Below are 25,024 nucleotides of genomic sequence, written 5' to 3' on the forward strand. Positions count from 1 at the left end.
ACTGGCAGTGAAAGGGTTAACCAGTGGGTGGCAGTGTAGGGGTTAAGTGTTCCTAGGGGTGTGTTACTAACTGTGGGGGGGTTGGGCTTTCATTTAGTGTACACTGATCTCTGCTCCAATCACATGGAGCAGAGATCAGCGTCACTAGTTGCTAGGCAGAATGGAAAAATGTTGTTTATACAGCATTTCCTCCATTCGGCCGCTCCGTGAGACGATCGCGGGGATGCCCGCGGCGATCGAGTCCGCGGGTCCCGCGACCGGACTCATGGGGGTCCCGACCAGCGCGGGAGCGCGCCGCCGGCGGCGCGCTCCCGATGGCACGGCGGCAACGAATATTGGACGTACATGTACGCCAATATGCCTGCCCGTGCCATTCTGTCGACGTACATCGTCGTGCGCTGGTCGGGAAGTGGTTAATTTGTCACTGGGTTTTTATCTTATTTAATTATAATTAATAATCACTGTATTTATTTATAATTATTTATTTATTGAATATAGTTAATTTAAATTAATTTATTTATTGTCAATAATTAATGAATTTATTCATTCACTTTTTGAATATAATTAACTGTTATTAGTCACTATATTAATTGAATCATATTTCATTTTGAGCATTTATCACTTAATTTTGATTGTATATGAATTGTTCTAGCAGATTTCACTTAATCTATTGGAATTATCTGATTGATTTTTATTTCTTTGCACAAACAGTAATAACCTCAGTGGGGGTAGGTAGCGCAGCTAATTTTGTTCTTTATATGCATTGGAGATCCCTGCTCTAGAGCAACAGATATGGATAGCAGAGAGCACATCTGAGAGTAGTGGTTAGTAAAAACAAGAATTCAAAGTTCCTTCCTTTGCTGTAGACCAGGGGTGTCCAAACTTTTTTCAAAGAGGGCCAGATTCGATGAAGTGAACATGTGTGAGGGCCGACCATTTTGCCTGACATTCTTTGAACCATTAAAATTCGGTCATTCGAGCACTCATACCTGGCCCAACAAAAATTCTCGTGCCTTTGTTGCGCTCGTTTGCCCGACACACAGACGAATGCTCTGTTCTTTAGGGGTACCGTTAAGTCTTAATGGTACCCCACACATTGGAAACATGGGGTGCTTTTGGTGCAGCCCAATAAAAAAAAAAAAAAAGCTCTGGGACTTCTTTCCCTGCATTTTTGTGGGTATGGAAGCCCATTGAAATGCATGGGCTGCCCTACACACAGCATGCAGCCATGCAGATGTGAACCAAGGGCTTATTGGAGGGGCAGTAAAACTACATGGCTAAGCTGTTTTTACCACCCCCAACTTCTCCCCCTCTAGCTGCAGAGGGAGCAGCTGGGGGTGTACACATGCTGTGGCTGCAGCTGGAGGTATGCTCAGGGTGAATGGGCCTGCACTGCAACTACCCCGCAACTGTGTAGACTGCACAGTTGCGGTATAGTGATGCTACATTTACGGGCTTAAAACAGGTGGTGAGGAGGCAACATAATGCCTCTTTACCACCTTTCAAATGCCTCTGAAAAGCGATCTGTATATGGATTGCTTTTCAGAGGAGCAGCAATCCTGGCTGCTATCACACACACAAGCACCACAAAAGCAGTTCTGATGGTACAAGAATGGGGGGGGGGAGGTCTGGATTAAAAGTAACACACATGCATACACATACACACAGACATACACACATACAGACACATGCATACACATACAGACACATGCATATACTTACATACATACAGACACATGCACACACACACATACAGACACAGACACATGCACACACATACATACATACATACATACAGGCACATACATACATACATACACGCACATACATACACGCACATACAGACATACATACACACACACACACACACACACACACATACATGCACACAGATACATACAGACACACATGCTGCACACACATACAGACACACATACATGCACACACATACAGACAGACATACACGCACATACATACATACAGACACACATGCACATACGCATACATACAGACATACATGGACACACACACACATGCAATCATACATGCACAGACACACACACACACACACACAGACACACATGCACATACAGACACACATACACACACACACACATACATACAGACAGACATGCACACACACACACATATAGACACACATGCACACACATACATACAGACATGCACACACATGCACAGACACACATACATACAGACACACATACATACAGACACACATGCACACACACACATACACACATGCACACATACATACATACAGACACACATATGCATACAGACAGACATGCACACACATACATACATACAGACATGCACACACACACATACAGACAGACATGCACACACACACACACACATACAGACACACATGCACACACACACACATACAGACACACATGCACACATACACATACAGACACACATGCACATACATACAGACACACATGCACATACATACAGACAGACATGCACACATATACATACAGACACACATGCACATACATACAGACAGACATGCACACATATACATACAGACACACATGCACACATACAGACACACATGCACACACATACATACATACAGACACACATGCACACACACACACACACATACACATAAATAAAGCCTTTTTAAAACGAATCTAGCTTGTAGTACAGTACCTTTCCATTCCATTTCCTTATTCAGCCGGGTACTGCACTGTAGGGGGAAGCAGAGAGCACAGCACACTCCTCTGCACTTTACTTTCACTTTTGAAGCTGACGGAGCTTCTCACAGTGACGGGGATCGGCTCATTTGACAGCCCTGATCCCGCAGCACACCAGGCGGGCCGTTCAAAACCGGACCGCGGGCCGCGATTGGCCCGCGGGCCGGACTTTGGACATGCCTGCTGTAGACACTAAAGCCCCATACACACCATTTAATTTTCTGCAGATTTTTGTCTTCAGATTTAACAAAAACTATAAAGGAAAAACCATAACCATGAGGTCAAACCTTAAGAATTTCAATTTGCATGCAATCAAGCAGGCCCTTGCACTACATAGTTTTAGTAAATCTCAAGAAAATAATCTTCAGAAAATCTAATAGTGTGTATGGGTCTTTAGTCTGCTGCCCTTGGCTTCCATTGACACCCAGAGAAACCTAGCTGCTGTGTAACCCAGCCTGGCCTTCCTGTTTCTGGAGGAGCTGAGAGACTGATGAACCAGTGGGAGGCTCACTTATCCATGTTATTATATGCCCAGATTCTGGAATTCCTTTGAGAAAGTGTGTCCTGCTGTGAGAAGATTCACCCCCAGAGGCTGTCATATGTGTGTTTACACTTATAAGCCAGCTATTGTAATGTGTATTGTGTAAAATTGCCAATTGTCTACTTAAAGTGGTTGTAAAGGCAGAAGGATTTTTTTTTATCTTAAAGGGGTTGTAAACCCTCGTGTTTTTTCACCTTAATGCATCCGTTTTACTCATCTGAGCCCTTAGAGATGCGCTGCACCTCTCTCCCCGGGGCTCTCTGCTCTTGATTGGATAGATTAATAGCAGCACAGCCATTGGATCCTGCTGCTGTCAATCAAATCCAATGACACGGGCACCGGGGGAGGAGCCGAGTCCTGCATTCTGCATCTATGGACACAGATGCTGGACTCGGGAGTGCGCCCACAAGATAACCCCCTGGGAGAACGCTTTTCCTAAGGGGTTATATGATGCAGGGTGGAGCTGATAGGCTCGGGTGCCCCCATAGCAAGCTGCTTGCTGTGGGGGCACTCAACAGGAGGGAGGGGCCAGGAGCTCCAGCCAGGGACCCGAGAAGAGGAGGATCCGGGCTGCCCTGTGCAAAACCATTACACAAGGCAGGTAAGTATAAGATGTTTGTTTTTTAATAGAAAAAAAAAACAAACAAACAAAACTTTACAATCACTTTAAATAGGTGTTTTTAGTAATCACTACATATAGACGTGTCTTCTGCTGTTCTACTTTTATTGACTGTACTGGAACACACTGCACTAGTTTTGAACACATATAAAATACTGAAAAATATACATGCGTTTTAGATGCAGAATAAAAACGCACTGGACTGCATCTGGTGTGAACTTGTCCTAACTCATGTTTCCAATGTAACAGTAGTGACCTTGTTGGGCTACTGGAAAACACCTTGGGGAGTAAGAAAGGAAGAGGTGAGGTGAAAGGTGCACTAAGAAACTCCACCATGTTACCAGGAAATGCACATTCTGAAAAAAACTATTTTTAATATTTAACATTTATATTAACATTTAATACAGTAATAGCTGTGGTTTTTGTTCAAAAGTCTATTTGACTGCATATGATTTAATCTAAAGTCTCCAGGATGTAAAGGTCACTATTAAAAGCTTTAAGTATGCTTGAAATATATCAAAAGAGAATCATTTGTCTCTATATTCATTTGACATGAATAAGTGTGTATGGCTTGGACTGCAAACAATCCATCACCAAATCATTTACATTTTTTATTATCAAAAGGTTTACAAAGATATTTATTTCTTTGTACATTACATTACAATTTATTGTACATTACAAGTTACTGAGAGCCATATTTCTACTCATCATCTTGAGGAATATCAGCTAGGTGAGAATAAAATGGCCGACCGTGGATGCATCCTTTAGTTTGATCTCCAAACTGTTTTTTCATTCGACTCAATGTGTCATACACATCATCTTTTGCTAGGGTTAAAGGTAGTTGTCTTGCCAGTCTTACAGCTTCACCCTGCCAATAAAGATGTTTTTTAGACAAGTAAAGTTTTCACAAGTTTGAAGACAAAGAAAAAATTCAAAACAATTGAGCAACAGAATAAAAACAACAAATGCTTTCCCCCTGTAAAGAAGACATCTAATACACAGCTGGGGATACAGGAGATCAACACTATTGGAAGTGTTGGTTACTGAAGAATCTTCTGATGTTTTCTCAGACATAAAGCAGCAATCAGTGGCATGGGCAGCAGGAGAGGCGAGTAACACACCTTTTGTATTGTTTTTATTTTACTTACAGTCACAATAAATGTGTACGTGTTTATTGTTTTTATTCTAATTTTGTACAGCCAATTGTGTGATTTACACATATCTGCCACACTTAATAGACAGTTGACACTAATTTCCAAGGTAAAGAGTCAGAGAAATTATCACTTTGTGCCTATAACCACCTTTATGCCTCATAAAGATCTAAAACACGGGGTATCTGGCGCTACCTCTTAATAAAAAAGTAAAAAAATAGTAAACAACAAAAGAAAATAGTACGCCCTGGTGACACCAACAATCCTAATGTTACATTAATTTCATAAATTGGACCCTTCTGTGTCTAAATAACTATCTCAGATATCTTGTTTCTACACTGGGGATAGGGAGATTATTATATAGGAATATAGTGAACCACAGAAATAAATTGTATACGACTGAGGAGAGATAATAGGATTATGCCAATTTGAGTGTTTTTTGGGAGTTGTCATGTGGTACAGGTTCTCTCTCTCTCTCTCTCTCTCTATATATATATATTTTTATTTTTTTCTATTTATTATTTATTTATTGTTCATTATTTTTTATTAATTTATATATTTTTTTGGAGATTTTCCGTAATGAGAGCTTGCGGCATTGTTTTTTGACAGGACATCCTGCACCCGTCAGCTAGAGGTTTTTTTTCGGTCATCCTATATACATATATTCATTTATTATATTTTTTTGAAGAATACTACACTGAGTACTCCCTGTATTATAATCTTTACAGCATACATGACTGTCTTGACGCTGTGAGCGGCGTGCGGAGATTCCTCTGTTCATCTGTTTATAATTTTTTCCCCAATTTTTTCCCCATGGTAGCGTATGGCTTGCTCTCCGTAATCCGCCTCCTAGAATGTGACTGGTGGTCCTGAGTGGGAGGAGTGGAGTATGGAGATTTCCCATTCCTCTTGTTTTCTTTATAATGCGTATTGTGTGGCGGCGTGGCACCGCCACTGAAGACGTCAATGACGAAACGCGTTCGACGGAGCCACGCACACTACGTCACTTCCGGGTTGCCTCGAGCGGTTGGAGCGCAGTTGAGGCGCACGCTGCGCATCCACCGAGCGGGCCTAGTATTAATTTGAGATACATCATTGGAGATGACACATATGGCTCTACCCTAGGGGTATTTTATAATTGCGGACTTTTGCAAACGGGACTGTTTTTAATGAGAAAGAGTTTACCCAAAGCGAACTGATTTATCGATTATAACTCAGGACTGATCCTGACCCTTTTTGGGATAGAAAGCCATCTGTGCATTTTTTTTAGTTTTTGGTTTTGATTTTTTAATTTTTACTCTGATTCTGGGGTTTGGGTATGAAAAAAGTTTTCCATTGACCCACGGATTTTACAATAAGTGGGAGCATTGGACTATTTTTTATATATATATATTTTTTGATTTTAAGAATGTATGAAATTTGTTATATATAATTTTTTGTGGAAATAAACGTTTTTTTCTGCTAAAGTAAATTACTAGTGCTCCCCTCGAATTACATTTACATACTACACTATGGAGACTATTTTTTTCCTATGAGGGATAAACGGAACCTCTTTTGGATACGAAGGACTACATCGTATGTGGGCCAAGGAGCTGGAATTGCATAAGGCTGATTTAAAGGCCCAGTACCCCTGTAGGGGTGTATCCGTCTGGTGAGCGGGGAACCTTGTGGGGGAGCACGCAAGTCACTTGAAGGATATACAGCAAGCACTAAAGTCACCTTATGAATATACATTTTTTGCTGGATTTGCACAATAGAAGATTTCCTACTGTGGACATTTAAGACCTTTTTTTTTTTTCTGTCTCTTTTTTCTTTTTTTGCTTTTTTGGTTTTTATTTATTTTTTTGAGGGGTGTTTTTCGGCTGTACACATAAATATTTTCTGAGACTATATTTTTTGATATATTTTTGGATTGTTTTTTTCTTCTCCATCTAGAACTTTTACATGGACTCAAGTTTCGTATCATATACTTATATCCGGTCTATGGTATTAGGAATTTTGATATATATCCCACATATATATATACCTATATAGGGTGGTTTGCTTTTTTTCCCTCTGTTTTTGGACTTTTTTCTTTTTCTTTTCTTTTGATGGTTTTTGCACTATTATGAAATTTGGAGTATATGTTTACAGAAACTTGCACTTTATAACTCGATTCACTTTGGTACATATTTTTTTGGTTTGTTTACATATGAGGTTTACAAGGTGCTGGTTAAGTTTACATGTAAAAATACCTATGCGATTTTAAGCCCAAGTCGCATAGAGTATCACATTATTCATTTGTATAGAGTTTTTGCACGCAGTACCTTTTAGAAATATATATTTTAAAAACCTGTGTAGCGTGTTTATTTTTTACCCCATACTCATTCACCTAGGGTGGGTGGCAGTGATCTGGGGTTGCCCTTGTTAAAGGGGGCTTCCAGATTGCGATAAGTCCCCACCTGAAGACCCGGACAACCACTGGGCAAGGGTTGTTGGGAAGAGGCCCTTGTCCTCATCAACATGGGGACAAGGTGTTTTGGGGTGGGGGGCGCAGGGGCACCCCCTGCCCCAAAGCACTAACCCCCCATGTTGAGGGAACGTGGCCTGGTAAGGTCCAGGGGGGGCTCTCTTGCCCCCCCTCTCCTGATCAGCTGGGCTGCGTGCTCGGATAAGGGTCTGGTAAAGATCTTGGGGGAACCTCATGCAAAACTTCAAGATTCTCAGCACACAAGTCGCACCGCAAGTTGGATCATCTGGATCAGACTTCTGGTGTGATGTCTATTCAAATTAATGGGCTCCCATAGGGAACCATTGATTTTGAATAGACATAGATAAGCCCGGACGAGGCATAACACCGTGTATACAGCGTTAAACAGAGTTTAACACCTTTTACCGGCGTCTGCCGTTTTTACAGCTCTAGCACTGGAGCCTCAGAACACACTAGTCCTGGATTATTTTGGAGCTTAAAAACGCCTATGCTACTCACAGCTCCTAAGCCCCTTGGTGGGCATGAGGCCAGAAGCGGACATGGACAGGCATTGAAAAATGCTCCTAAAAGCTGCAAAAACGTTCTTGAGCATGAGGCCTTACCATGCCAGGGAAAGTGTAAAGTAAAACAAACAATATCACACAAAAAAATATTAGTGCCTGTGTCAAAGGGTTTTAGGCCTATTTCAATTACATTAGAGTCACTTTCACGATCAATAACAAGTGCATTTAATCTATAGTCTGGCCTCCATCTAACCTGCTTTAACATGTTTTGCACATTCATAGACTTGTATGGGAATGCTAAACTTGATTGAAACTAACAAAAGCCTGTTGACACAGGCCCTTTAACTTGCATAAAGGTATTCAATGGATAATAACTGTAAGGCTGAAAAGTTGCCCATAATTAATTAATTTGAATATATATTAATTGTATTTACCAAAGTCCCAAAAAGTTGTGAGCAGGGAGTGGAGTTGAGGGAAGTTTACGCTGAAACTAGGCACGTACTTCCCCCTCCAAAAAAGAAATCAACCCCATATAATAATAATAACAACAACCCCATCAAATCCTTCCCCTGCATTTATTACCTTTTGTACTACCACTCCCTCCCTTTAGAATGTAAGCTCTATGAGCAGGGCCCTATTGTCCCTCCTGTATTGAACTGTACTGTAATTGTGCTGTCCCCCCTCTACATTGTAAAGCGCTGTGTAAAATGTTGGCGCTATACAAATCGTTAATAATAAATCTCTAATAATGTTAGAGCAGGGTTGGAGGATTCTTAAAAGGGTAACTTCCCATTTAGGGTGACATTACACTTTAACTAAGAAAGTAATTTTTTTTTTAAAGCTGAAAGCAAAGTATTAATGCATATACCATAACCGTGGGACCATTGTGGAAGCGAAGAATCACTGGAGTATTCTTTGCTACAACAAGGTAGAGATTATAAAACACAAACACCAAGTTCCTGAAGCGCTCCACCTGAAAAGTGAATAGGGGGTGTATAGGAATAAAATGGAAAACAGGATATACGAAAACGAAGGCAGCGCTCTATGGGGGGGGGGGGGGGGGGGGGGGGACAAAAAAGTCAAAAGTATGTTCATGTGTATATTCACATATAAAATATTGTGCACCTTGGATTCAGTTAAAAAACTTTATTGCACTTGAGTTGGAGCCCAACAATGTCCATAGGGCTATGGTTATACGTGTGGACAGTAGTGTAAAAGGAAAATTATAACTATACACTGGAATAGGTGAAATTTAAAGAAAACGTTTTAAACACGGTACCACCATAGCTTCCTGAAGAGGAGGGGGTTAACTGCTCACGGAAGGCTGGCCGTTCACTGTTGACAAGAAGTAATTCAAAGATGTATGAAGAACACTCTGACTCGAATATGAAAGCGTGCTGTCACGGGACCGATGGGTGTGGAGATGGAGAAGCAAAGGAAACTCCTTACGGCCTCAGCAGTGGTCGGAGCTAACCTCTGTGGACCCCAAACATGGCTTCTGACTCAGATGGCATATGGACTTCCGTCAGTGCGATATAGCCATGTCGAAAAAGACGGGAATGTCAGGTGGAGCTAGGCGTGCGTGTGACGTCAGCGCTCATCCCGGAACAGGAACCTGATCAATGGAGGTGGAGCTGAAGGGTTGCAGAATCTAACATGTTTTGCGCGCCTGCGCTTTTTTGTCAAAGCTACAGAGGCAACCACAGCAAAGACATTTAACGCGAATGGGCTAAGGAGTGGAAGGGGTAAACTAGGGAATAACCTACCGAGTGATGTTAACCCCTTGTCCTCAATGGCCCATAACATTTATTGGCAGAAGTTGAAAATCATTACATATCCTTCGCAGTAAGGTTATAAAGCTAATTATAAAAATTTATTAAAATAATGTGTATAGCGGACTGATTGATACCTCAAATACAAAAGAGGTGAAAAATATATGTAATAAAAGTGATAGATAAATAATGAAAGTTAAAATGAAAATGGGAAAGAAAATGAATAATAAAAAATGGGAAATAAAAAATAATAATAATAATAATAATTATGATGAATAAAAACAACCAAATGTACACATATTATATATATATATATATATATATATATATATATATATATATATATATGTTGTGTAAACAACCACGCGTGGGCTCTTGCACGCAAACAGTACACCAAGTGGGGAATGACAAACTCCTGTGTGCAGGACTGGTTCACGTGCAGGACAAATACAGAACCATATATTTTTGGACCCACAAAGCAAATATTAGACGAGTCGTGTACATGGATATAACAATTTGTTTATAGTCGCTTTCAATTGTACAATGCTGAAATGCCTTTTTCTTCATTTCAGCATTATAGATTCTATAGTCTATGATACGCCTTTTCCTCATTGTACGTTTTTGATGAACTTTTGTACTTGTTTTTATATCTATATGGTTCTGTATTTGTTTTGTGCGTGCGTGAACCAGTCCTGCACGCATGGGTTTGTCATCCCCATTTGGTGTACTGTCTGCGTGCACGAGCTCACACGCAGTTCTTTATTTTTTATATATATATACACACATACATTTTTGTTTTTTATTCATCATTATTATTTTATTATTATTTTTTATTTCCCATTTTTTTAAATTATTGTTATTATTCGTTTTCCTTTCCCATTTTAATTTTAATTTTCATTATTTATCTCTCATTCATTTTTCTTTACATATATTTTTCACCTCTTTTGTATTTGGGTTATCAATCAGTCCACTATACACATTAAAAAAGAAGGTGAGGTAACAGCACTACAGGGACACAAAGAAAAACACTAGCACAGTTCATTGATCATCAAAACGTAAAAAATATATAGTCCAAGGTGCAGTGCTTATGCAAGTTCCATCATTGAAGAGACCAATGTGAGGAATGCTTTATAACAGTGAGGAGACCTCCACCTTTTCCAAGGAGTGCAGGACAGACCACACAACACTCATGTGTATCGAATCTGCTTACCAGATCACAACTAGAGAAGAGCATCAAAAAATCGTCAGCACAACTTCCACTTTCTCTCAGATAGAAAAATGATCACTAGGATGTGGTCTATTCCAATTGATGTCAATCTTCCTCAATCACCATACATTGATTGAAAAAAGCAGAAATCAAAACACTTCAGGCTCCAGCGTTCCAGATAGTTTACACATACCATGCAAGGCAAGAGGTGAAGCAACAAAACATAGTGAAGCCCGCATATAAAAGATGTAAAAACTTTATTGTAGTACACTTACAAGAATGAAGTTACACACGGGCGTTAAAATGGCAATAAATATCTTCAGAATTCCATATTCAGCATGCTTGCATCAGTCAGCCTTACATGTTTCATCCAAGAGTGATATCGTCAGAGGCATGACTAAAAGATGCAAGCATACTCTATATATAATAACCCAATATGAACGCCAGGTGCTGAATTCACATTCAATAAGGAGACTGTATGTAAAGTATGTCAGGACATACACACTGCGAAGGTGGAACGTTCACTTACTCCACAAAGCAGTGAGCTATATATCAATGGGTACTTTCCCACAAGAATCGCCAAATTATATAAAGCAGATAAAGAATAAATAAAAAGAAATAATAATGAATTAATTAATTACTCCGGAAAAGATCCCCTGATAAACCGAAAGTGAAAAAATAGCAATACTCTGATTACCGGAAGTAATCACTAAAACATCTAATTAAACCAATCTAATTTTGGAAAATATATATACTCATCAATCCCACATGTAATCATCCCTCGAATTAGTTACAGTGGTTAATCCGACCTATTTTCCACAAGCAGAGGGTGGATAACATTGCTGCATCATCTCCAGAAACCGGAAGTGGTCACTGGAGCGCATCCGGAAGTCGCCGCTGGAACATAGAAAGCACTCACTCCCATGGCGACCACAGGAAGCTCAAAACCACAACACCCCAGCGGCCAATCAAAGCAACAAAATGAGAGTATAATTATTCCAGCAACCTCCACAGTGTATTGAATCGAGCTACATCCCTGCTAGTAAGAGATATACAGTAATAGAAACATATACTTCATATATATAAATCGAATTCTACAAAAAAAAATAATCATACAAAAAGTGTATTTTAATACAAAAAATAATACTAATTATATATATATAATAATAGTTGGCAAAATAAAATCAATTATATGGAGGCAATGCAAATGTCAATCTTGCTATTATTAATAAAGCAATTCACATCCCAGTCTATATTCATTCCTAAGGGCGTGTGTAAATCAAAAATCAAAAATTCACCTAGTTTCTAATCTTGAAATTTCCCTTTTGGATGAACTCCCTCTCCAATGCGGGGTAAATCTATCAATGGCAACAAAACTGGTACCACGGGGATCGTTTTTATGACAATCGCAAAAGTGCCGTGAGACGCTGTGCTTCGGAAATCCCCTATAGATGTTACTAATATATATATAATAATATGAACATTCATGGCACGTATAGTGCGATCTACGTACTGTAGGCCGCATGGACAAGTTATTAAATAAACCACATTCAATGAAGTGCGGGTAATAAATGTGTTAATGTCATAGGTTTTACCCGTCACATTGGATTTAAACTGGCAGACCTTTCTATCTTTAATTATATTATGATGACAAACTATACATTTGCGACAAGGAAAACAGCCTTTTGAATTCTGAAAGGAATACGATTTGGTGCATCCAAAATATTAGGCGCCACTTGGAGCCTCAATGGGGGTACCCCTTTAAAGATGACATGTGGACAATCAGGTAAAGTGGGCCCCAAAATGTTGTCATTCTTAAGTACATTCCAATGTTTTGATAGAATTCTCTTTTTATCATAATGTTGTTGGGAATAAGTGATTACCATAGCCAAACTGTAATTATTCTCTCCAAAAGAAGATTTATTTTTAGTTGCAAACATTGACTGACGGTCCATGTTTGCAACTGAATCTATTAGCGGATCCAAGTCGGTTGCGACATAACCCTTGTCCAAAAATTTTCCTTTTAGTATAGTCGCCTGTCTAAAAAAATCTTTTTTATGGGTACAATTACGTCGCAAATGTATAAATTGTTTTTTTGGTATGGATTTTGGTGTGGAGGTGACAAAATTTCCATCCACAATCTCTATATTGAGATCCAAAAAATGTATCCTAGAAGTACTGAATTGAAACTGCAAAGAAATGCCCAAAGAATTTCCATTGAGCTGTTCTGTGAATGATGACAATGATTGCATGTCGCCATTCCACAGGAGGAGGATGTCGTCTATGTACCTCCCCAGAAGACCAACTCTGGTCTCCTGTTGGCATAGACGGCATCCTCCTCCCATTTGGCCATGAAAAGATTCGCCATACTCTGCGCGAACTTCGTGCCCATGGCGACACCATGATTCTGTAAATAACGAAACCCCCAAACCAAAAATAATTATGTATCATTGCAAACTCCAATAATTCTAACAAGAAACCTCTTTGAACACTAATCAAACTGACATCTCTCTGTAAGAACGAATCAACAGCATTTAGTCCACCCGTATGCAATATGATAATATACAGGGAGGCCACATCTGCTGTAGCCACAATTAAACCTTCAGTTACTACAAAATTCTCAAGTGCTTGAATCACCTGAGCTGAATCCTTTATGTAAGATGGAGTCTGTGAAACTAAAGGTTGCAAAAAGCCATCTACGTATTGTCCAATACGTGAGGTGATAGAATCCACATACACATTATTTAAATTTTTATAATCAGCTTTATTACTCTACTGCAAATGCTATGTAATGATTTGCAACTTCTGCCAATAAATGTTATGGGCCCTTGAGGATGAGGGGTTAACATCACTGAGTAGGTTCTTCTCTCGTTTACCCCTCCCACTTCTTAGCCCATTAGCCTTAAATGTCTTTGCAGTGGTGGCCTCTGTAGTTTTGACAAAGCGCAGGCACGTGAAACATGCTAGATACAGCAACCCTTCAGCTTGCAGTCCACCTCCATTGATCAGGTTCCTGTTCCAGGAGGAGCGCAGAAGTCACACGCACGTCTTCACACACACCTAGCGCCGTCTGACATCCCATTCATTTTCGGCTCGGCAATACCGCACTGACGGACGTCCATATGCCATCTGAGTCAGAAGCCATGTTTGGGGACCACAGAGGTTAGCTCCAACCACTGCTGTGTCCGGCGGGAGTTTCCCTCACTTCTCCATTTCCACACCCATCAGTCCCATGACAGCAGGTGAAGTTTCCTCTCACCCCACAATGTCATATTCGAGTCATAGCGTTCTTCATACATCTTTGAATGACTTCCTGTCAACAGTGAAAGGCAAGCCTTCTGTGAGCAGTTAACGCCTCCTCTTCAGGTAGATATGGTGGTACCGTGTTTAAAACATTTTCTTTCAATTTGACCTATTCCAGAGTATAGTTATAATAATTTTCCTTTTACACTACTGTGTACACGTATAACCATAGCACTATGGACATCTTTGGGCTCCAAGTTCAATAAAGTGTTTTTTAACTGAATCCAAAGTGTACATAATTTTATATGTGAATATACTACACATGGACACACGTTTGACTTTTTTTCCGATTGAGCGCGGCCTTCGCTTTCGTATAAGCTAGAGATTATGCCTTCACTGCCCCTCCTCTAGAGCTTGTTCAATCATAAAAAACTTTGCATTCCTTGAGAAAAATTTTATTCTTTCATGACTGGCTCACACATGCGACTACTACAGTGATTCTCCACAGCAGTCCCAAAGGTATGACATGTATACATACTTGTATACTTTCACTGCATGTTTCATGTAAACATGTCATAAAATCCAATTCTAGAATTTAGATTTAATCCTTTAGACTTTCTGACCTGTGCTTAAGGCTACATTTACACTGAGCTGAACTTTTTCAGGCCTTTTAACGCTGCTTTTTCCTGGCAGCAGCACTGGGATTTTTTAAACCTGTGTGCATGAGGCCTAAGTGCCGGTTCACACTTGCGTGATGCCAGACATCGTACGTAATTCAAAGCACACTGCTGTTCACATTACATGCAATGTCTGCGCGGTGCGATATCAGCCATACAGATAGTATGGCTGATATTGCACCGTATTCGGTCCAAACATGCACAGGACCCTTTTTTTTTTTGTTCGGACCAGAATCGTATCGCATGTGTGTTCACACATATGAAATCCGATTCATGTCCAAACTGTGAGCTCGCAGTGCGATAGGTGAGCTGAAATGGGGGTTTCGTTAACATATGACACGCCCCAGCAGTTCGCATATGGCAGTGTGAACTGACATGCGTGTCGGGTGCAACGCGGGAACACGCAGTGGATTCACAGGGTTCTCGCATCGCACAAGTGTGAACCAGCACTAAAGGTACAAAACTTCCAATATATATTAAAGAAGCAAAGATGCACAGCGGCTAGTGGGGAAGTATAAAACAATAAACTGCTGCATAGTGGAGCTGGGCTGAAATTTCTGAACATGCAAGCTTTTAAAGTACATTGGGTTAATTTTGAAAGCTTGTATCTTTAAAGCCCCTCTCCCAACAAGCTTACATTTTTGATGAGGGAGTCTCTCTACTCCTGTGCAACCCCAGTGTTTTTTTTGTACTTTTCTCTCTTGCCACAGAAATCTCTTGCCGAAATCTGGGTGATGCAATCCTCCGGTGTCTTTTATTCCTTGAATTACAGTGGAACAGAAAGGAGTCTGCAGGGTGCATAGGCATGCTCTGCAGAGCTACAACAGCTTGTGAGCGGGAATTTATTTTATTAACTTTTTTGGTTATGCCCAAACAGCTTTAATAACTCTAGTTAGATGGTAAAGAGTTTTACCTAAACGTCACACTTTTCTGCACTGATATGTGACTAACCAGTTGTGTTTTTTTTATTCTGTTGCCAGACTTTATTGCTTAAACAGGAAAAGTAGTCGGAAAAACTTTGCACAACTCCAGGGCAAAATTTAAAGCTCAGGATGTGTATTAGCTGAAAGTTCACATGAGCTTGCATTTCCATGCGATATATCTATATATATTTTTTTTGTAACATAGCAAACATAAAAAAACATAACGAGGAAAGGCCATGATGAATGTGTTGAGAAAGATACTTAATGTGATTGTAGCCGTATTAGTGCAATTGTGACAGAGAAAATTGAGTACTGTCCATGATACTTTTTTTATTTGCACTAACATACAATTTTTTAGGACAAGCTTTCAGGGTATGCCCCCTTCTTCAAGGTCCAAGCAGTACTCAGTACTGAGTACTGCTTGGACCTTGAAGAAGGGGGCATACCCCGAAAGCTTGTCCTGAAAAATTGTATGTTAGTGCAAATAAAAAAAGTATCATGGACAGTACTCAATTTTCTTTGAGAAAGATCGAATTCCTTGAAATGATTGAAGTATGGCACAGAACATGCAAAACGTAGATGCCTGGGACAAAAATAGCCTCAAAAAAGTAATTTACCATCACTGTTCTTACCTCTAAATAATTTAAAACTTTAAGAGGTCTACAGTCACACAGTTCTCTTGCATTTTTCTTCATTACAAAGTTTAGAATTTCTTTTAGATCAGAGATTCCATAAAATGACAAAATGCTGGTCATTCCTTCAATCTCAACATGGCTATCTGGAGAACCTAAAAAAAAAAAAGTAATTATTTCTGATCTTTGACTCCTTAAAGAGATTATATTCAACCAAAAAAAAAAAAAAAACTGTTACAAGCATATACTTACCTGCTCTGTGCAGTGGTTTTGCACAGAGTGGCCCAGATCCTCCTCTTCTCCGGTCCCTCTTCGGCTTTCCTGGCCCCTTCATCCTGTTGAGTGCCCCCACAGCAAGCAGCTTGCTATGGGGGCACCCGAGCCGCAGCTCAGTGTATCCATTCAGACAAAGAGCTGTGGTTGGGCCCCACCCCCTCTTTCTCCCAATTGGCTCAATTAATTTGTTTGAAAGCAGCAGTGGCCAATGGCACCAATCAGGAGGGAGAGTCTCGGGCGACCGTGACACTCCTACAACATTGCTGGATAGAGTTTGGCCCAGGTAAGTATTGGGGAGGCTGAAAAAACCTTCTGACTTTACAACCACTTTATCAAAGCATTGCAAGTATATCCATAAGTTTCTCAGACATGTACCATGGTCAAATAAAGTAGTCAGATGAACATTGTAAATAATATTTATACAGTGTTCCATTGCTGCTATACAGGCTCTAAATAATAAGCAAACATCTATACCACTCACTAATAATCTTTTGTTGCTCTTCGCTGAAAGAGTTAAATCTGCTGTTTAGTTTATGCTCATTGACTTTGAACTCTACCCTATAAGCCTAATTCACTATAGTGGCACGTGTTGTTATAATCATTATATTCAGCCATATGACTATTTTTTGATTGTCATTTCTAAAATTAAGGTTGTTTTATAGCTGTGTGCGGTTCATATCATATGTCAACAACTCCCACTGGGCAGCAAAAATCTGAACATTTTACATGGTTCACAAGCTTCTATAGGCACTTAAAGTACAGTGTAATCAGGTGAAGTTAAATTTGCCATCACCACCAGAAAGGGATGTTGTAAAATCCAAGCTGCATGTATGCAAAGAAAACAATAGGAGAATCAGACTTAAGTCCTTTCATGTGGCAATTCAGCTTGGATTCTTCTGTCAGACGGATCTAGACTAAACCACAAGGTACACTATATTGTCAAATCTCACAAATGCACTTCTGGAAAAATGGTCAAACATTCCCATAGACACGCCTAAACCTTGTGGACAGCCTTCCCAGAAGAGTTGAAGTGGTTGTAAACCCCCCCAAAAAACCTGCAAGCCAAAGGCATAATTAGCTAGTGTGCACAGCATGAGATCGCAGCCCCTGCAGCAGTCCTTGTTCACCGTTCCGACCGGTGACATTGCTCCTGGAGTTACTTCCGGGTATCGCGGGCTCTGGAGCTGTGATTGGCATGACTCCAATGCATGCGCGCGTGGGGGGTGCTGGTAATGGCACAGTCTAACTGAAGCAACGGCAAATACGTGCCATTGCTTCAGTGTGCATGTGCTGAAGACGTCGGCACATGCAAATACAGGGGACATCTCCTAAACTGTTCAGGTTTAGGAGGTATCCAGGGTAGCTACAGGTAAGCCTTATTACATAGTTACATACATAGTTAGTCAGGTTGAAAAAAGACCCAAGTCCATCCATGCATAAACAAATGTGAATTGATGTGAACTGAACTGAACTTTAACCACTTCCCGACCAGCGCACGACGATGTACGTCGTCAGAATGGCACGGGCAGGCATATTGGCGTACAGGTACGTCCAATATTCAATGCCGCCCTGCCATCAGGAGCGCGCCGCGCTGGTCGGGACCCCCGTGAGTCCGGTCGCGGGACCCGCGGACTTGATCGCCGCGGGCATCCCCGCGATCGTCTCACGGAGCGGCCGAATGGAGGAAATGCTGTGTAAACAACATTTCTCCATTCTGCCTAGCAACTAGTGACGCTGATCTCTGCTCCATGTGATTGGAGCAGAGATCAGTGTTCACTAAATGAAAGCCCAACCCCCCCACAGTTAGTAACACGCCCCTAGGAACACTTAACCCCTACACTGCCACCCACTGGTTAACCCTTTCACTGCCAGTGTCATTTACACAGGAATCACTGCATTTATATAGCAGTGATTACTGTATAAATGACAATGGTCCCAAAAATGTGTCAAAAATGTCCGATGGGTCCCCCACAATGTCGCAGTCACAATAAAAATCGCTATTCGCCGCCATTACTAGTAAAAAAAAAAAAAAATTATTAATAAAAATACTATAAAACTATCCCTATTTTGTAAACGCTATAACTTTTGCGCAAACCAATCAATAGTCGCTTATTGTGATTTTTTTTACCAAAAATATGTAGAAGAATACGTATCGGCCTAAACTGAGGGGAAAAAAATTTTTTGATATATTTTTGGGGGATATTTATTATAACAAAAAGTAAAAAATAATGCGTTTTTTTCAAAATTGTCGCTCTATTTTTGGTTATAGCGCAAAAAATAAAAACCGCAGGGGTGATCAAATACCACCAAAAGAAAGCTCTATTTGTGGGAAAAAAGGACGTCAATTTTGTTTGGGAGCCACGTCGCACGACCGCGCAATTTTCAGTTAAAGCGACGCAGTGCCGAATCGCAAAAAGTGGTCTGGTCTTTGACCAGCAAAATGGTCTGGTCTGCAAGTGGTTAAAGTGGAACTTTACCTAAAAGGGGAAGTTCTGCTCGCCTGCCTCCTCTACCATATTTAGCACTTCTTTTTTTGTTGGGGGGAGTGGGTACCTCTTTTTGACAGGTAACCACTCCCATTTCTGTCTGGAATGCTGCGGCGATCTGAGCGTAGGTTTAGCCCCCCTTCCTTCCCCTGCCGCCTTCTGGGACACATCACAGGTCCAGCAGGCTTTGGGATCATTCATAAAGGACAGCCTGGCTTGCGCATGCACAATGGGAAGCCAGCTGTGAGGGTGCAATCAGTCACACCCATTTTCCCCGAAGTAAATATGCCGACACCAGGACACAAAGACAGTCGAAGATTCAGCTCAGCTGAGGACAGCGCTGAATCTCAGGACAGGTAAGTGTTCTATTATTAAAAGTCAGCAGCTACAGTATTTGTAGATGCTGACTTAAACTTTTTTTTTTCAGGGTGAAGAACCACTTTAAGATGAATGTGCAAACTGATGCAACTTGAATCAGCATTCATCAGTTTCTTCTTAGCAAAAAATGTGACTGAACTGATGACATGCATTTACATCTGCCTGTACATAGTGGTTCTGTCTGAAACTAAAAAACTGACAGATGGATACAGGCTGAATGCCCATGTGAAAGGGCACTTGCATGCTAGGCATTTAGTATCCATGCATTGGGCTCGGATTTTTAGCAGCAGATGGAGGGCACAGGTGCACTGTACAGCCCCACTGCAGGTATCTGTCAAGTCTATGACAGGCTGACAAGCTGCTGCAGCTGAACGGTGAACTTAATGTTACTTAGATTTAAGGCAGTATGTGCCTAGGAACGAATGCCCGGAATACAGATTTCTTGCATTCCAGGCATTCGTTCCTGGGTGCATACTGCTCTAAACAGAAGTAAAACTGGGTGCACTGTCCAGCCAGAGCAGCTGTCAGATTCTCAGAGTTTCACAGGCTGCCTGCAGTGGGGCTGAACAGCACATGTGTGCCCTCCGCCCGTCTCTTAATGTCAGAGCCACATGCACTGGGGGTATATGCCAGCATTCATGGGACTTTGGCCCTTTTATATGGGAGTCATCAGTTCAGCCACCTCTTTTGCTAGGATTCTTGTTACATCCATCTTCACATCAGTTTACATGCCTGTTTGTTTGTTTTTTGTTGCTGAAGAAACGAACCATAAGTGACAAAACTATAAATCAAAAACATGTTTCTTGCCTAAAAACATAACTAGAACGGATGTAACCAGATGATATTCTTTTATGTCCGCAAATCCAAAAAAGGATGCAGACCTTTTCCATTTTTTTTATTTTTTTGTGGACAAATTTATTTGGAAGTAAATGGATGTAAAAAGACTGTCTGTTTACATCTGCCGATCCACAGACATACACTGTGGTGCAATCCGGATCCATATGAAAAACAGAAAGATGGATCCAGACTAAATGCCTGTGTGAAAGGGCCCTTATGCTGGTAGCAGAGCTCGACAAAACTCGACAGGTTGGTTGTACTGAAGTCAATCGATAGTTCGACTTCAGTACAACCTGCCTAGATATATGGATCGAAATTCGTCCGATTCCAGTTGAACCAGCAAAATTTGGATCCATCTATGACCAGGTTTACTCAGCTTTATTTGCCATGCAATCTAAATTTTAAAATCTACAACAGATGAGTACTTGTGAATAAAGGAACATGTATAAAAGTTACTCAAGAACATTAGATAACCAGCCACACGAGATGGTAAACCATATGCTGACAACTATCAGCTGACAGATTCTGAGCATTCATTTGTGCTTTGGTGTACAACTACTCTGCCTGCTCCCTAGGTATTACCCCACTTGCCTAGGTGACTCGAGACATTAAAAATTGTAAATCAAAAATATACTACAATTACTGAATCAGGCTGGTGTGTCTGACCACCATGTAAAGTCTGTGGGCAGCATGTAACTCCAGTCAAAACTTAATTTGGGGGTAGACTGTGAAATGCTTAGAACCACTCAGTTTTTACAGTTTTTTTTCCCTTTTGAAACAGGGAATTAAAATAATTAAAATACCACATACTGTACCTGGTATCATTTTAATTAGAAACCCATTAGAGGTGAGTCTAGGGTCTGAAAAATAAATATGTCCATTTGGTTTTGGATAGTCCTTTTGCATTCCTAAAAGAATTGAGAGGTAATCAGTTTCTCCAAACAACCTAAGTGGAAAATGAAAAGAAAATTAAATTGCTGAATTAAATATTTTCAACTTAGAAAACAAAACACTGTGTAAAAATAAAGTGTGTATACATACGATAGAGACACTGTATAGGTATTATATATATATATATTTATAATATTACATACACACTATTATCATCAGTGTATTTTGTTAAAGTGCTCAACCACCACCATTCTCAGATCTCCACAACCTAAAAGGCGAATCATTCCGTTGTCGAAGATAATTATTAGGTGAGCAAAACAGACTCTTTGGGATAACACAGGAAGTGTGCAGAGAACAAAAGACGGCTCTGATTTGTGACAAGATCAACATTTTTTACGCTTATCAAAAAGATATAAAAAAAAATGCTTTTAATTGTATATTTAACAGACCAAAAGAGAACAAATAAGAAAGGTGATCTGTTAAGGTTTACTTTGAAGGGTGCTTTAAAGAGGAATTCCAGACAAAATCACTCTTTAAAACTTGCCATACATGGTTCAGTTTTAGTCCTTCAGCTAGCGAGCTGAATAAAAAAAATGAACCATTTCTCCCATCCACACATTCAAAGTGGATAGTGGAATTCTCCCCACTGTGCTATTGTATTCTGACAGCAGGGAGACTGCACTGTCAGAATACACAGATCAGCATTACAGCCATTGGCTGCAGCTGCTGATCGAGTGGCTTTTATCTGACAGGATGGCTGAACAGAAGTCAATTGACTTCTGTTTAATTGCAGTGGCCACACGTACAGTGCCTTGAAAAAGTATTCACACCCCTTGAAATATTCCAAATTTGTCATACTTTTTCAAGGCATTGTAGATTGCAATTCAGCCAGTCTCTAGTGAACCGGCTGAATTTGAATCCATCTATGGCCAACTTAATTTATATGCACAACATTTTTATATATATATATATATATATATATATATATATATATATATATATATATATATATATATATATATATATATATATATATATATATGCTACTTTATTCATAAATCTATGCATACTTCCACTACTTTTTCTCCCTAATATAAAGAAATTCTGCTTCCGGAGGCACCTCTCCTCCACAAGTCTACTGACTGGTCTAAGAAGGAATAGCAGCAAATTAACAGGCACATCCCAGTGCTGTCCCTGTTCCTCCTGTATATATGTTCCTAGTCCTAGTCTGACAGTACTGTGAAAAGCAATGCAACCCTAAGTGAGAAAGCAAGCATAATGAAAGACCTATACTAGCATTATCTGAAACATATAATTTGCTTGAGATGTTGCTTAAAGCGGAGTTCCACCCAAAAATTGAACTTCTGCTTTTCGGAATCCTCCCCCACTCCGGTGTGACATATTGCACCATTCAGGGGGGAGTAGATACCTGTCTAATACAGGTATTTTTCTCCCACTTCCGGGCATAGATCGCCGAGCCACCTGTGGGTATCTATGCCACTTCCAGCTCCTTCCCCATCCCCCCCCCCCGCTGTCTTCTAGGAAACACAAAGGTCCCAGAAGACACCAGGGACCAGTGGAGTAGCGCATGCACAGTAGGGAACCGGCTTCACTTCCTAATTCCCTGACCGAAGATGGCGGCGCCTCCACCTGAGGGACTGGTCAGCTTCGGGTGCCAACATTGCGGGAGCGCTGGACAGGTAAGTGCCCTTATTTTAAAAGTCAGCAGCTGCAGTATTTGTAGCTGCTGACTTTTCAAATAAAAAAATTAGGCGGAACTCCGCTTTAAGGCCTTATGCACACTGCCACCGCTCCTGTCAAAGTATAATGATCACCACTGGCAGCTATAGCCACTGGCAGTGATTGCATGAGAAAAACTTGACAGGTTGGTTGTACTGAAGTCAATCCAGCCTGCCCATAGATGGATCGAAATTCATCTGGTTCCTGCTTAACCGGCTGAACTTCGATCCATCAATGGCCAGCATAACCCTATGAAAAACGATGATGAATATTCATTTTTAATTTTCAGTGAATGTATAAACTGCATGCAAAGAACAAAACACAATGAAATATTGAGACAGATGAATTTGTCGGAAATTACATTCGTGCTCAAACTGTAAGCGTACTACTTGTAGCATTCCTATAGATCAATTACATTTAAAGTCGCCGTTTACCTATGTGTTAATACAATTGGAGAGTCCAAAATTTCTATGGGAATTTTATAATTGTCCACAAGTCGTTTATACAACAACATTTCTTCCATTCTGTATGGATTCAACAATGTTATCGCTCTCTTAGATGCCAAAACCCAAGCACCAGGAAAATTCAATTTATTTATTAAGCTAAATTCTGTATCCTGCATTTCTTTCCCCGGAAGCCTGCAAATGTTCTTCTGTTTTAGGCTGCTCAGGCTAAAAGCTATTTGGACAGTTTTAACAGCAGGCACTGATGCTTTCTTTTCAACTTGTGACTTAAACAAAGTATCCAGTATTTGTTGATTGGAGAGTGCCGTTTTCCGTTTTATCTTTTGTGCAGTGCTTTCCCCTGAAACCTGCCTTGGTCTTTTCTCTGCCTCTTTTGGCTTCTGCATATTCTTTTCTGTAGCTTTTGCAGTCTGCTGCCTGTATCGCTGCAGGTCCTTGGTGGCTTTTTCCTCATATCTGCACACAAAAAAGGATAAGTGATGTTATAACATGAATGACCTAGAGTAAATCATTGTTATGATCAAGAGCTAATTTACCTTTGTATATCCAGTTTGAATTTAAATAAAAAATTATAAATGTATTATTCCTTTTTAAAGTAAACCTAAAGGACATATATATGGGTGTCCCTCTTGCAAGTTTTGTTTTCAAGGATTTAGGCTTTGTAGCAGTGGTTACCCTGACCCTGCCTTCACTATCGAATGAGTAACTGATCTAAAGCTCGCAAGCAACCAGAAGAGTCCAAGCTCTCTTTTTTTATATGGCTTCACAAAGTCATCAACCTACTAGCTTGGAAAGCTAAGGTCAAGATGACAGTGATAGTGCCTGACTAATATGCCATGCAAAAGGGGCACCTTTACGATCAGTGAGCCCCACTGGCTTTTCCATAGCCTCAAAGTTATTTCAGTTTAACACTTTATCTAAATTAGAAGGTGGTTGCTTGTATGACTACATGCTTTGATTTTCTACCTCTTTATTAAACTAGCTTTGGTTAATAAACTAGATGGTCAATCATCCATGAAATACCTCCATTTCTTTTGCACTATTTTAATGAAATTAAAATCCATTTACCTACCTCTCCCTAGTTCTTGTAACCTAAACTAAATCCCCTCTGCTAAGGTCAGAGATGCTCAAGAGACAACCCTACACAAATATATGTTTATGTTGTACAAGTTAAGTGGAGATGGAGTGATTTTCTTTCCTGCAACTGACTGTGTAGATGGGGGAATCCCTCCGGACTGAGCCACTTTGTTCTAGCGGGTGGGGGAAGTTGTCCCTGCTGGAAGAACACAGTGATCATTGCTTAAAAGCTATAACACCTGCTAGCAATAATCACATGTAAAATCTGGCAGGCTGGTTGTATCCAAGTTGATCGATCAACTTGGGCACATTCAGCCTGCCCATACATGGTTCGAATCTCAGCCAATCCAAGCTTAACCAGCCGAGAATCGAACCGTCTATGGTCGGCTTTACGCTTGTGTAGGTATGTGA

General features: G+C 40.4%; 1 protein-coding gene across 2 annotated transcripts in view; it reads right to left on the bottom strand.

The window, feature by feature from the left end:
• Positions 1–4,234: 4,234 nt before the first annotated feature.
• PMS1 (PMS1 homolog 1, mismatch repair system component) overlaps positions 4,235–25,024 on the bottom strand; it is a 156,248-nt gene continuing 135,458 nt past the window's right edge. For both annotated transcript variants that reach the window (XM_077448682.1, XM_077448681.1), the window contains exons 10-13: positions 23,507–23,992; positions 21,257–21,387; positions 16,465–16,619; positions 4,235–4,754 (exon numbers count right to left, since the gene is read on the bottom strand). In XM_077448682.1, coding sequence (XP_077304808.1) covers positions 4,587–4,754; positions 16,465–16,619; positions 21,257–21,387; positions 23,507–23,992 — 940 coding nt within the window. In that variant the 3' untranslated portion in view covers positions 4,235–4,586. The remainder of the gene's footprint in view (positions 4,755–16,464; positions 16,620–21,256; positions 21,388–23,506; positions 23,993–25,024) is intronic.

This window comes from Lithobates pipiens, unplaced genomic scaffold (assembly GCF_037356315.1).
Source record: "Lithobates pipiens isolate NorthernLeopardFrog02 unplaced genomic scaffold, aLitPip1_a1.2 Scaffold_22, whole genome shotgun sequence".
In the NCBI taxonomy this organism is placed as follows: Eukaryota; Metazoa; Chordata; class Amphibia; order Anura; family Ranidae; genus Lithobates; species Lithobates pipiens.